Below are 12,563 nucleotides of genomic sequence, written 5' to 3' on the forward strand. Positions count from 1 at the left end.
GACACTAGCCTGTTGTTCTGAATAATCAGAGTAAGTATCTAGTGTGGACCTCCGTTCAATTCGATTGCCAACCCAGCGACTTGAAGATACCGTGGTTAGGTTTATTGAAGGTTTATTGAGTGAAATTTATTGGCAATTTCTCTTGCTTATATACTAACAATGTGTCTTGAGATTTGAAAGCGAAAGCGAGATGAACGATAGAATCATGCTCCTGACGTTGGAAAATCTTATATCATTCTTCTTACTTTAGCATATCTTGCATTGTGAGGGTGTTCCTGCCCGTTGGCGGTCGTATGGCGTCTGCTTATTTGCGATAATTATTTCTTAACTGTATCGTTGATCGTATTTGTTTATCATATCAAACGGTGAGGGCTCTTATTGTTTATGCGATTTTCGAACGGGTCTCCGGACGTTGTTTACTTATGAGCTCGCGGTTCTGTCAACTGTTATGATTTACACCTTCACCTTGAGTGCTAGCATGCTCATTCATGAATTCTTTTCGCGTTCGTAACAAAATGCTTGTTGTGTTAAGCGGTTATACAAACAATAGTTTTATTAAACATTATAATAAAAAATGGACTATAAATTGACTAACGTCAAGCTCCAGGTGATAGTGGATGTGATAGTGGAACAAAGCCTAAGAGGGTAATCTAGTTTGTGAGCTCTTCAACTTACTGCTAGACAGGGCTATCCACGACTCGGTGGTCGAAGCTCTGGGGACCATCTTCTATAAGTCAATTAAACGTTTGATGAGAGAAAAACTGAACTGATGCTGGCATAATAAGTAGCCCCGTTCACAGATCCTGACTTACGCACAGGTGCCTTTTACTCTTTGTTTATATGCCAACAAGTCCTGTTTAACGAACTTACATCTGGTTGAACTCTAACAACAGTACATTTTATTTATCCTTTTTGTCTAAATCAAATCAAAAGTCAAAAGTCATTACCGATAACAGCATTGATGTCGACGTTTTATAGACACGAAATTTGTTCAAAATTGACGAAACTCGAATATTCGAGAGAAACTGCCAAGAAGGATGATGAACATTACCCGCTGTACAATAGAAGCGCTATTAATCGCTACAACTTATACACGTCATTTGTAGACAACCAACTGTAATTTGTGAATTAATGTCTATGTCACTTGAGAGTTGTACTATTTTTTAGAATAAATGTTATTTGCCAAGCCATTGCATTGTGATCTTCAACAGCAACAAAATCATCCCGGTTGAAGGTAATTCCTGTAGCAACTTGAAACACAATGACGAAGCAACACTGTTTGATTGTTTGCGAATCTGTAAAATAATCTCGAAATGAAAACACGACACCTTACGAATGAAAACCTAGCAATTTAGCTTTGGCACTCCTTGCTCGAATTGTGTCCAATGACAACATCCATCCGTTGGTGTTTGAATGGCAAAAAAAAACCTTTAAAAATGCCAACCCGAAAGAAAGCCGACGAAACTACCTTCCTTTTCGGTTCTGCACCGTGTACACCGGCCCACGTGTCAATCCGCTTTCACCGAATTCGATTCCTTTTGGCCGTAACATCACAACGTAGCGCGGTGTGGGTCCGAAGTAATCCTCTTTGCCAGTCACGCTTCGACAACGTTCAATATCCAGCTTCATTAACCCTGGTTCACATTTGAGTTGGTGGATGGCGCTTTCGCGCTTTCCCCGGGAAGCGAACGACACACCAGTACGAGCGTGGTCGGGCCACAATGAACCAATAAATCAATCTCGGAAATAGCAACGTAATCTCCATTTGTCTCCTCTCAATAATGTAATGGGCTTGCTATTAATGGACGGCTGGCTGCTGTGGGAGGCCAACCGTGGTTTTGATATATTTCCACTGATATCGGTGTTTATCGCGTATGGTTCTGTGTAGTGGAACTTGGTACCGTTTGTTTGTTGTTTTTCGCTCCAGGTTCAGAATATTGGCCTCATCGGGTGGATAGCGCGCGAAAGTTGAGGGATGAAACACTGTTTTCTGATCGTTGATGGATAATAGTTTTCTTGATAATTTCGTTTGTTTGTTGCCATCGATATAATAGTATTTGCATTGTATTGGCAATACATTTGCTCAATCAATCGGTCCTATTGCGTTTTTCACATTATTCACGTCGATTGCATAAAACATTCCACGAAACCACAGATCGAGAAATCTATTCTATTCTTACTTTAAATGTTTTCGTACAATACCACCACCGATCGTTAACGCTGCCACGAATCTGCGGTTCGCATGATCGATTCCAACACGGGCAAAGATGAAAATACTTGTGGAAGCGCCTGAAAAAAATAAAGTGTCATCCACCACATCCGGCAGCCACGATTTCCACGATTCACGTCCCCGTAGTGCCCTAGAGAGTTTCAAGTGTCTGTTTATTTGTTTCGCTTCAGCGCAGTGCAACGGAATTTGATGGGATTCCAGTGTCGCAAGGGCGTCTTCGTGGTCGCCTGCGGATGACAAGCGCCCTGGGGCCCACTGGGTAGTAATCCCCAAGGAGGGGTCAAGATGCTGTGCTCCTTGAAGGCGTACGAGCTGCCATCGTCAGTGCACGAATAATGCGCTTGTTTGAGATTCCGGGTGCTGTTACGAGCAAAGGCGTTCCAAGCGCGGAACAGCGCTCGCCCAGTACCAACGCTATGGGACAGCAGCAGCAGCTGGCTTAGAAATGGGGGAAACATTGAAAAATTCTTCACCCATCTGGGACGGTGGCAAAGCAAGAAGGGCAATAAAAATCGAAAAATCCACTCTCTTATTAGAGCGTGATTTTCCGTTTTTGTTCCCCGGGCCGGCACGGCTCCGAAGGGGGGGGCGCAAGGAAGACGCGAGTTTTATTTACTGTGGCACATTCCGTTCATTTTTAAGGCGCTCCGTTGCTGTGATGCAGCTGATACGATAGCCAGGCGACACCGGGTCTTATTAAGTGTCAATGGCACTTTTCCGATTTCAAAAGACACTTCGAAATCGATGCCACATTCTGTGCGCGCTTGCTACCCTCTGAGTGTTGTTGAGTTCTAAATTTTCTTTCGCTCGTTCGGTTCGACTCGGTTTGTCAATCGCCATTGCTCTAACATGCGGTGAGGATTTGCTAAAGCTAATCGTTTGGTTTGACTTTTGGATTGAAAGTTTTTTTTCGAAATTTTCCGTTTGAATATTGTTTTCCGTCCGTTGTAGTACATTGTAAAATGAACCATATGTTAATAGCTCGATTGCAAGCTATTCACATAAATAAATTAAACTAATTATCATTAAACTTATGTGCATTATGTTCATCACGAAAATAGCCTTCACAGCTCTTTCATTTACTATCAATATTCTGAAATTAGTAAAAAGTTTTATAAACTTGTCATACACTGTGTTTCGAAGAGCCATGAACATTTTATACCGCCTTGTAAATCAGTGGATTTGCGTGTCATTCTATCGAAAATCAGAATAAATGTAATGGTTTGAACATAAGAAAAGTTTGCAAAAATGAGCTTAAAGAGAATTAACAGATGTTTGTTAATTAATAGTTAATGCTGCAAGGAGCAAGGAGCTTTTCCGAGGTTGAACTTTGCTCTTTTGAAACCGTTTCTCACGCATTTAGATGTTTCTTCTAACCCTGTCCTTCGGGGCCGTACGTCTACGTGCCCTACACTTGTCGTATCGGTTGCCGGAAAAGCCGCTACAGCAGCCCCCAAGATTGATGAGCTTTCTATTAGAATTAGATCATGATTTAATGGAATATGAGATATCCATCCATCTTCAACAACAAGCCAACAACAGATCCGGGCGCTGGTCGATGCTTCACATTCCTTTCACTTACTCGTGCAGCATCTTTTCGGGGTTACGGATTCAGTTTCGGTACGGCATTAGCGGGCTCCATTTATCTCCCACAACTCATTCCATCCATTCCTAGACTAGGCTAAGGGCAATCGTTCCCATTTTGGGTAAATGGTGTATGGGCTGCCGAGAGCGATTTGAAGTAGCTACCGGAAATTTGCCTTCATCGTACAGTGGCAACAGAGCTCGGTATTCGTATGTGTGTGTGTGTGTGTGTGTGTGCTCATTAATGATTGTATGTGGTATTGTATGGCATGCGGGTTTGAGCTGTAAGATATATGACTCGGTAAAAGTTCCCTTCCGAGGCAGCAAACTACCCTGGTAGCGTTTGCGCTAAAGGGAATGCAAATTTAGGCAAATCAATTAAAGCTAGCACAAGAGTTCACTTTCTGATACGCGACAGTGAAACCGATCAAGCAGGAAAGGTGTATTATTTATTGATAGTTATTAGAAAATTTGGAATAGTTATAAACAAAAAAATATTGAAAAGAAAGAAACTTTATTCATTCCATTATAACTACAAAACGCATGGAAAAAGCAAATCGGAAATGAGTATTTTTGGTGGGATTAAACAGCACCTTGGACTTGCAGCCGACCTTACCCATATTGCATGACCACAAAAACCGCATCACTTTAATGCACTGCAAGCGATCGCCCACCACTTCCTGCCCAAAACGAACACTTGGGTGTCGAATTGCTGGCCCAAGTGTTGTTCGCCATTGATTTATCGATCACCGTGCTCGCCCGGCAGATACACACACACACCGGTTGACCCTCTCACGGTTGACCCCCCCCCTGGTGCGTGGCGTCGAACGGTAGGAAAACCCTACCAAATGCTCCATGTGGAAAACCGCACAACATTAGTCACATGATTTCATTTAAAGGTCAATTAGAGGAACCATTATTTAAAAGGACCTGGCTCGACACAGTTCGCACTGCTGCGACCGGCGACCGACATTTGTCGGTGTCATCGTTTCCGTCTTTACCCGGTTCAGTGGCCAGTTTGTCGTTGGAGATATTTTGCAGCATTTTCAATTTTTTTTTCCCGTTCGTCATTCCTTTGCCTTCGGAACCGATTTCAGGCTAGTTCTGGCTGCCCCCCCCCCTGCTCGTTGGTTTCCAGCCACCCCTCCCAACTATCTGCATCGTCCGGCAGAACGGCATTAAACTGTGTAACGATGGTCGAGTTGAAGAGCAAACCACTTGAACTGAGCTGCTCTTTGCGGTGCCTGGGCGACGCCCGATGGTGCAAGAGGGGCAATTTCGGTCTGGCGATGGTATATCACTACCACTCGTTTCGAGAGGCTGTTGAATAGCAGAGTGACGTGCAACATTATAGGGTTTAATTCGGCGCTCGAACTTTGGCATGCATCTTTCATGTACGTTGTTGAGGTTACCCATGTTTTACATCATGGCACAGTAATTTTTGTCACACGAAGAAAAATCGTAAAGGGGATCATTTTTAAGTTTATCATTTTATTGCTGATTGAAATTAAAAGTTACGCAAGACAATGAACAGAAAACCACAGCTACAAGCTGTGCAGTATTTGAGATGCATGAAGCTAATGTTTTGTGTTTGGTCGAACGTAAATATGAGTTCGTTTTATTTAATTAACAAACGAATACCGAAGTATGCAAGGGAAGTCTGTTGGTTTTTTGTTTTTTCATTCCCATAAACGATTGGGAAATGTGTTTACTTCCTTCCAGGCACCCACACAGTAACAGCTTTTCCCGTTTAGCATATCGCAACTCGAATTTCAACTTTCTCCAAAGCCTTGCGCTGTGTGTAAAATTAAACTTTCCAGCACACCGTCGCTGCGACCTTCAAAGCTTCCAGGATATGGCCATGATAAAGCTATGTTGTTAGGTTGCGTGTGTGTTTGCTGCGTGCGGGATGGTTTTATGAGCAAAACTCGCTCAATTATTCATAATTATGTGGAAACTTTGGTTGATCTCATCAACGCGTTCCCCGGCTTGGGGTTGGGGTCAAATCAAAAACTTTACCACTTCTTGGCCCCCGAAACTTCATTGTTCTGATCCGGCACCGTCGTGATGGCAGCGGGTGAAACAAATGGATGTGACAATCTCAATTTTATTGGCTTTCACCTACATAAGTGTGGTGCAGTTTGTGGAGCGGAGTTGCCTTCACCGGAGCAGACAAAAGGTTTGCTGTGTGAGGGATGAGTTGATTTTGCTAGGCTGTGATGTCTTTACTGTGATAAAGTTAAGCGTAAAATATTCGACGAATGTGTAGCCGTTGGTAGTTTCATGTCCGTCTACGTTAGCATCCGTAAGTCAGCCGAAGTGGCATTTCAAAGGCACTGTACTTCCGAGTTCATGATAATGATACTGTAGTGCATTAAAACACTATTTTCACATAAAGATAATGTTTCGGTGCGTCTCATTGCAGAGCTACCAGATAGTGGACCCACCCTATGGACGGAGCATACGCGGTACGAGCCCGGGGACGTGCTGAGAGCAAACTGCACCTCCCAACCATCGAGACCGAAAGCCGAGCTAACGCTGACACTGAACAACATGGTGGTAAGCATTCAGCAATTTGTGACCGACGAAATTTGTTACTTTGGTATCTAACGTTCCCTCGCACCCAAGTCTCAGCGGTAGTTCGTTTAATTTTCGTTCAAATATCAGTCTCGCATTTCTGAAGTATAATTGATTCAGCAGCACTGTGTTTTCTGTATACCGTTTGCTTTCGAGATTTGTAGCATCGGTCGCAGTTGGGTGTGAGAAGCCCACCCAGCTACCAGAAACCGTGAAGCTGATGCTAAACAGAATTCATAACCTCACACCAACCCGAATAGTTTTTGCTAGCTGAATATGCAAAACATTTCTGTATTTAATTAAATTGTGCCTGCCGGTGAGTGATGACGGACGGATCTGACAGAACGAAATTATTGCTCGCCAAAAAACAACGGCGGTAAAAATACAATCCGAGAAATGATTAAGGAATGACCTGTGGTCGTGAGTAGTTGTAGGAAAATTATGTATGACCGGGTGATTTGTGATGCATGCTTAAAGCTCCCCAGTTTAAGGCATGCAACATTAATGCAGACTTGCTCCTTAAACCACTTAATCATTTAACTGCACAGATAGTATATGATAAAGAAGGTTTGTTGAAATATTGTTCAAATCAAGTTCTCGTATCGTACAAGTTCGAAAGAATAGCTTTCACTTTGAAATTTGTTGTCTCTCACCAAGAGGAAATGTTTAGCTTCATCTTGCTTCAAATCGTGCTCTCCTTCCCTGGGAATGAAATGGGCCCAACATATTTAGTTCTCCTTCTCTAGTTTACCTTTACCCACTGACACAAGTTTTGGCGCGAATGCCACATGGTACCAAACAATTAAACGTACTGCACAATGCAAATTATGTTATTTGCCACCTTTCGCCGACCGCATCGTTCCGTTGGGTCGAGTTGGCTAATGGACCAGATAAAAGCAGCCTATTCTGTCTTGGGGTGAACTTATTCCTATTAGCCTGATCGACTTGCACTTGGATCGTTTTGGCAACTGTTTTGAAAAGACCTTGCCATTCTTCGTCTTTTGCATAGACCGAGAACAAGTTGGAGTAGTTTAAACCAACGGAAGATATTAAATGAAAACCGTAAGTCACGTGAACACTTTCGCAACAAAATCATCTCTCTAAACACATAAGATGCTTCATGTCATGCCACTGTCAGTTTGACGTTTGAATACGTTATGTCCTCCAGATGATCTTCGTAAAATAATTAAATGTCTTCCAAAGCGAAACCAATCAGTTGTTTCATTGTTTCAACAAAAAATATTTTAAATAATACATGTTGCAGTTATAGGTGTTTAATGGATGTTTTCAACCCCCAGAAGCATAACAAAATTATAATAAAATGAAATTAGAGATCACAGGTAAATCCGTTTGCCGTCGCGCGATAGTTTTCAGCAAACATTCTTCTGTTATTTTAAGTTCGCTTCTGGCTTATGTTATTTTAAGTGTAGAAACTTAATTATTATCTCTGTTTCGTACCGTAATCGTGCACGTAAAATAAATGGTAGTCTTAAATGTCTTTGGCCCTACGTAGTGTCTATTTTTCAGTTTTATCAGTTTACAAAATGAGTAGATATTTGGAGCGAACTGACTAAGACACGTGCTCATATCCAACTCAAAAAACTCCTCTTCTTCTTTTTTAACTCTCCTTCTTTCTCTCCAATCTGACATCTTCTACTCGCCAGGTTGGACATTTGACATTTGACGTTTCGGTGTCAAACAATCTCCTATTCACTTATTCGCTGACTACTTTATCCAAACACTTTATCTTATGAACCTTTATTTATCTTATTGATTCAGTGTGTTTATATTGGGAACAGGTAATAGACCTTTTTTATTCTCCATTGGAATGAGTCAAGCAAAGCGCACTGTCTTGTTATGGGAAGCTACAATAGCTACACATTCTGAATCTAAACCTTGATTTAATTTTTGTTCAAACGTTAAATGGCTTTCACTAATGCAATCCTAGAACTACCATCCCAATTAAACATTCCATGGATCGCAATTTCACACTATTCGATTGGGATTGTTTACACCGGGGAAAGAGCAAGAGTTTGGATTAGTAGGAAGTACCACGTACGATGTTTTGGTCTGGTTTTGAACCTGAACACCAGGAACGGTTTCAGCTTTGCCGTTAAAGGAATCTCATTTTCCATCGTATACCTTTCTCATATCACCGTACTGGTTGCTGGTGTGATGCTGGGAAATGGAGTAATTGTGCCTGTGAGAATTTCGTTTCCGGAATCCCGGCAAACACCGTACAATGCGTCGGTCAACCGTGTGCCGTTGCTGCGTAACGATTAGCATTTCCGTGTCTGACCAGGCTAGCCAGTTCCGGAGTTGATTAGCAAGCGTTCCCACTGACATCACGAACTGTATAACCGCGATTGGAGTTCATGCTGGATCGGCGGTTGTTGTGAGACTGTGACAAAATTCAAAATCATCGTTCTCGGAACGTTTTTCACCCGCAGAACCAAACCACGCGCTCGGACGCCAGCGTTGGTAAACTGAAGGCAATGGCTTGAGTTTTTACCGTGCGTTTTCCATCCCCATTCTGGTGCTGCGAGTGTTTTGCGAGAGTTGCTAGACACCATGCGAACGATGGCACGGCTGTAAGGCTAATGAAATAGCATGACTCGGTACGGTTGCGTGCAATCGGAGGATGTTTCGGAATTTAATTAGCTCTTCCGCAGCCAAAGCGAGCATCGTCGGGCCAGAAGCCGGGAGCATATCGTAGCGTTTGGCAGCAAAAGTGGACACTTCCGATGGGATGACTTGGTACCAAAGCACCATTTTGCACAAAGTGCCGCAGCGCAGGACGAAGCAAAATGGGTTTCCGTAGCTTGCCCGTGTGTATGCACATTGTAGCAGTAAATTAAAAGTCATTAACAGGAAAATGGGAATTGTTGCAATGTTGCCTCAATGCCGACAGGCGGGTTGAGTCAGCCAGCTGGATTGCCGTTGCGGTAAGCGATAGTTTGCTTTCCCACTACTGTTAGTTACTTTCAGATCGAGCGCAGATTTAAAATGCTCTCTAGTGCACGAAGATTTTCTGATTTGATCGAATTGTAATGGAATGCAATGTCGATGTTGTGAGCTAGCTCTTTTAGGAATACATTAGTTCAAATTGATATGATGTTGTTGAAGAACGTCGTTTTGCTGAGATGAGTACGGTTAATTGAGGAATCATTTCAAGTTAATTCTTTATTTATTTTGTGGATCATGAGTATCAGATCGAATTATGATATAACTTGTTGGAATAGAGTATTTGATACTAATAATTCATCGCATAAGACAATTTATTGATTTGTTTAACTTGTTCAGCAATTCTGACGGGAATTGCATAACAACTCATTAATTTGCATTCATAATTAAATATTGAGTAGAAAAGAGATAGATTATATTATGTGAGAGGATTTCGATTTTTTTTCATTCATTATATAGAGGCTTTGTGCCAATTGGCTGACATTCACCTCTTTGCTTTACATCTAATGTGAAAAACATATACATTCCCTCAGTTCCCCAAATTTCCTTTGCTCTTTGCAATTCATTCCATAATTTAATTTTCTTAATAAAGTTTAAAATGTTGATCCTATATCGTTTGTATCCTGGTTTGCTAATATACTATCAAAATTACAATCTAAATTCTTGTTTTTCCTTTCTTTGGCGTATCCTATGCAGCAGTCAGCAAGGATATGCCTGACTGGTACGATTTCCCCACAGTATTCACATCTAGCAGGATCTGTTTTCATTAATCGGTGGCAGTGCGTCAGTCGTGTATGTGTAATTCTTAATCTAGTAAGGATTGCTTGTTCTTTGTTACTCCGGTTAGAGGATTTCGAAATGGAAAATGGTCAGGTCTTCACAATGCAGTAGACCTGGGAAAAGATGCAACAACTTTACTTCTCTTCGTTGCCTTCAAGACTGGATAGCATAGTCATGGTTAAGCTGTACGACTCCTTGACATCTTTTTGAATAAAAAATAACCAGAATATTTCAATTGTTAAAGGCCAACGTCATTTTTTTTGTAAAGAACAATTATTGTTGAATTTATGCATAATAAACCATGTTTACAAAGAACATGAGTGTACTGTCGCAGGTGCTTTGTACTGAATAGGTTTGCTATTACTAAATATTTACTCTATGGATAGAAATTAATTCTGGGGAGATTGGAAAAGATAGGTTAGAATAGACTAACGATTCGGGAATTGGAAAAGAACAATTATAAAGTGGAAAGTGAAAAGGATCAACTTTCATATTGGGAGGCCAACGTCATATGCAAAGTGATGGTGGATGAAAAACTCTCAGTAAGTTAGATGATCGCATCTAATAAATCGTTAAAAAATTAAACTTAACTTGAGTCAAGAGTCAACATCAACAACATTGATGTTGAGATACGCGCAAATATGTTAGCTGCCAAAAGGCCTTTCTACAGTCTGTGGAAATTTATCTACTCAAAGCACCTATCACGACGATCGAACTGGGGACTATATAGAAGTTATATAGCTCCAGTATTCACATCTGCCTCTTAGTCATGGACTTTGTCCAAATTTGACGAAACCCTCTTAGCCGCATCCGAGGGGAAGATGCTCAGTAGGACTTTTGGTTCCGTATGTGGTAAAGAACAATGGATGAGAAAGTACGATGAACGGACTATCGTGCAGTAAGTTAGACTCACCAGACTGCGAAGCGATTGTAGAGCCTGATAAGTAAATAAGAAAATAATTAAGTAAGTAAATAAGTAAGTAAGTAACTAAGTAAGTGAGTAATAAAATAAATCGATTAAATTTAATATAAACAAATACTTGCATTTAAGAAGCGATATTTATGCCAGGTCTTGATATTCGAAGGTATCGACTGGTATCAATTCTATTCTTCCATCTTGTAACAGTGGAAGTGTCAAACGGAGGAAAAGAATTTTTTTCAAACTTCACAAAAATTATTGTTGAAATTTGTGTCGTACTTTGCAACACTTTTCACCCATCCGTTTGCCGTAAAAGTTATGTTTTCATGTGCTTACATACCCTTTGTACATAACGGAAACTTCAACCACTAATCTGCAACACTCGCTGCACCTGTACACGCAAATCAAAGCCTTCTACGTTGCCGTTTTGTTGGTTGGTTTGTACGTTGCGACGAAGTTGCAAACTTTCACCGTGCTGCTGCTCGATTTCGACAGCTAACTATCGGATTGCTTCAATATGTTTCAATTAAATTCAAACTTATTCCCGCCCCATTCCAGGCAGCTGTTCAAACGTGGCATATAGAACCTTCGAAGGCTCTTGTGAGCGCAGGAAAAGCGATTCCGCTACTCGAAACGTAAACCAACCAATCGAACCGAGATTGGATCCAACTTATCCTTGCCTTTTTCGAGCGCAGCGCGTCCACAAGTTTCGCTCGTTAACTGATAAATCATCGGTACAGTGTGAGAAAAAAAAGGATCTCCCAGGGAAAACCATCGCAGTGGTTGTAGTTGAATGGTATAGTGTACTAGACACGAATTCCTTGATGACGAGAAAGGTCCTATGGAACAGGACGCAAGTTTTTGCACACTTTGCTCACAAACACATGCATTCGTCGCGCTATGCAAGTGTGTGAGATAGAAAATCGCATTTGTGGTAGTTAGAATTTGTTCCGAAAATCGTTTCCCGTGCTTTTTTGTTTTATGATGCCACCCCTTTGGTTTGTTTGAAGGTGGCTTTCAGTCTGGAATGGTTCCGTGTCCGTGGCCCAGTCGGTTGCATGATCGGTGGGAAAAAGTCCTACAACCAGAGTGGATCCGCGTTTTCTGGTTTGTTTGGACAAAATTCAATAAAACCCCGGAGGAATATTAATGGGAGCGAGAATGCCCTCGCCTAGTTTTACTAGTGCCGCCATACCCAACAACTCGCGTGAAGTTCTACGTTTGGGTTCACGTGAAGGTGCCCAAAATTGTGAAGTTGAAAAAAAAAAACACGTAACAATGGCCGGTTTGAAAGCGTGGGAAGGCATGGATTGGTGAGAAATTTTGAGTGTTAGAATTCGGAGCGAGCTTTTCGTATTTTGTGGTGTGGTTCTCGTACATGATCCACTGTGGACCATAGATTTGACCCATTTGATAGGTAAGAAAGTCCGTCCTGGCAAAGCTACGGAGGGTGCGGGTTAAAATTGAAAATTAACGACCGGAAGTAATTTGAAAAGTTCAATATTGGGA

At 41.6% G+C, this 12,563-nt stretch overlaps 1 protein-coding gene across 2 annotated transcripts in view; it reads left to right on the forward strand.

Annotated features, from left to right (window-relative positions):
* Positions 1 to 12,563, forward strand: part of LOC128296899 (uncharacterized) — a 129,241-nt gene that overhangs the window by 71,468 nt on the left and 45,210 nt on the right. For both annotated transcript variants that reach the window (XM_053032423.1, XM_053032422.1), the window contains exon 4: positions 6,240 to 6,373. In XM_053032423.1, coding sequence (XP_052888383.1) covers positions 6,240 to 6,373 — 134 coding nt within the window. The remainder of the gene's footprint in view (positions 1 to 6,239; positions 6,374 to 12,563) is intronic.

Source organism: Anopheles moucheti, chromosome 2 (genome assembly GCF_943734755.1).
Source record: "Anopheles moucheti chromosome 2, idAnoMoucSN_F20_07, whole genome shotgun sequence".
Taxonomy (NCBI): domain Eukaryota; kingdom Metazoa; phylum Arthropoda; class Insecta; order Diptera; family Culicidae; genus Anopheles; species Anopheles moucheti.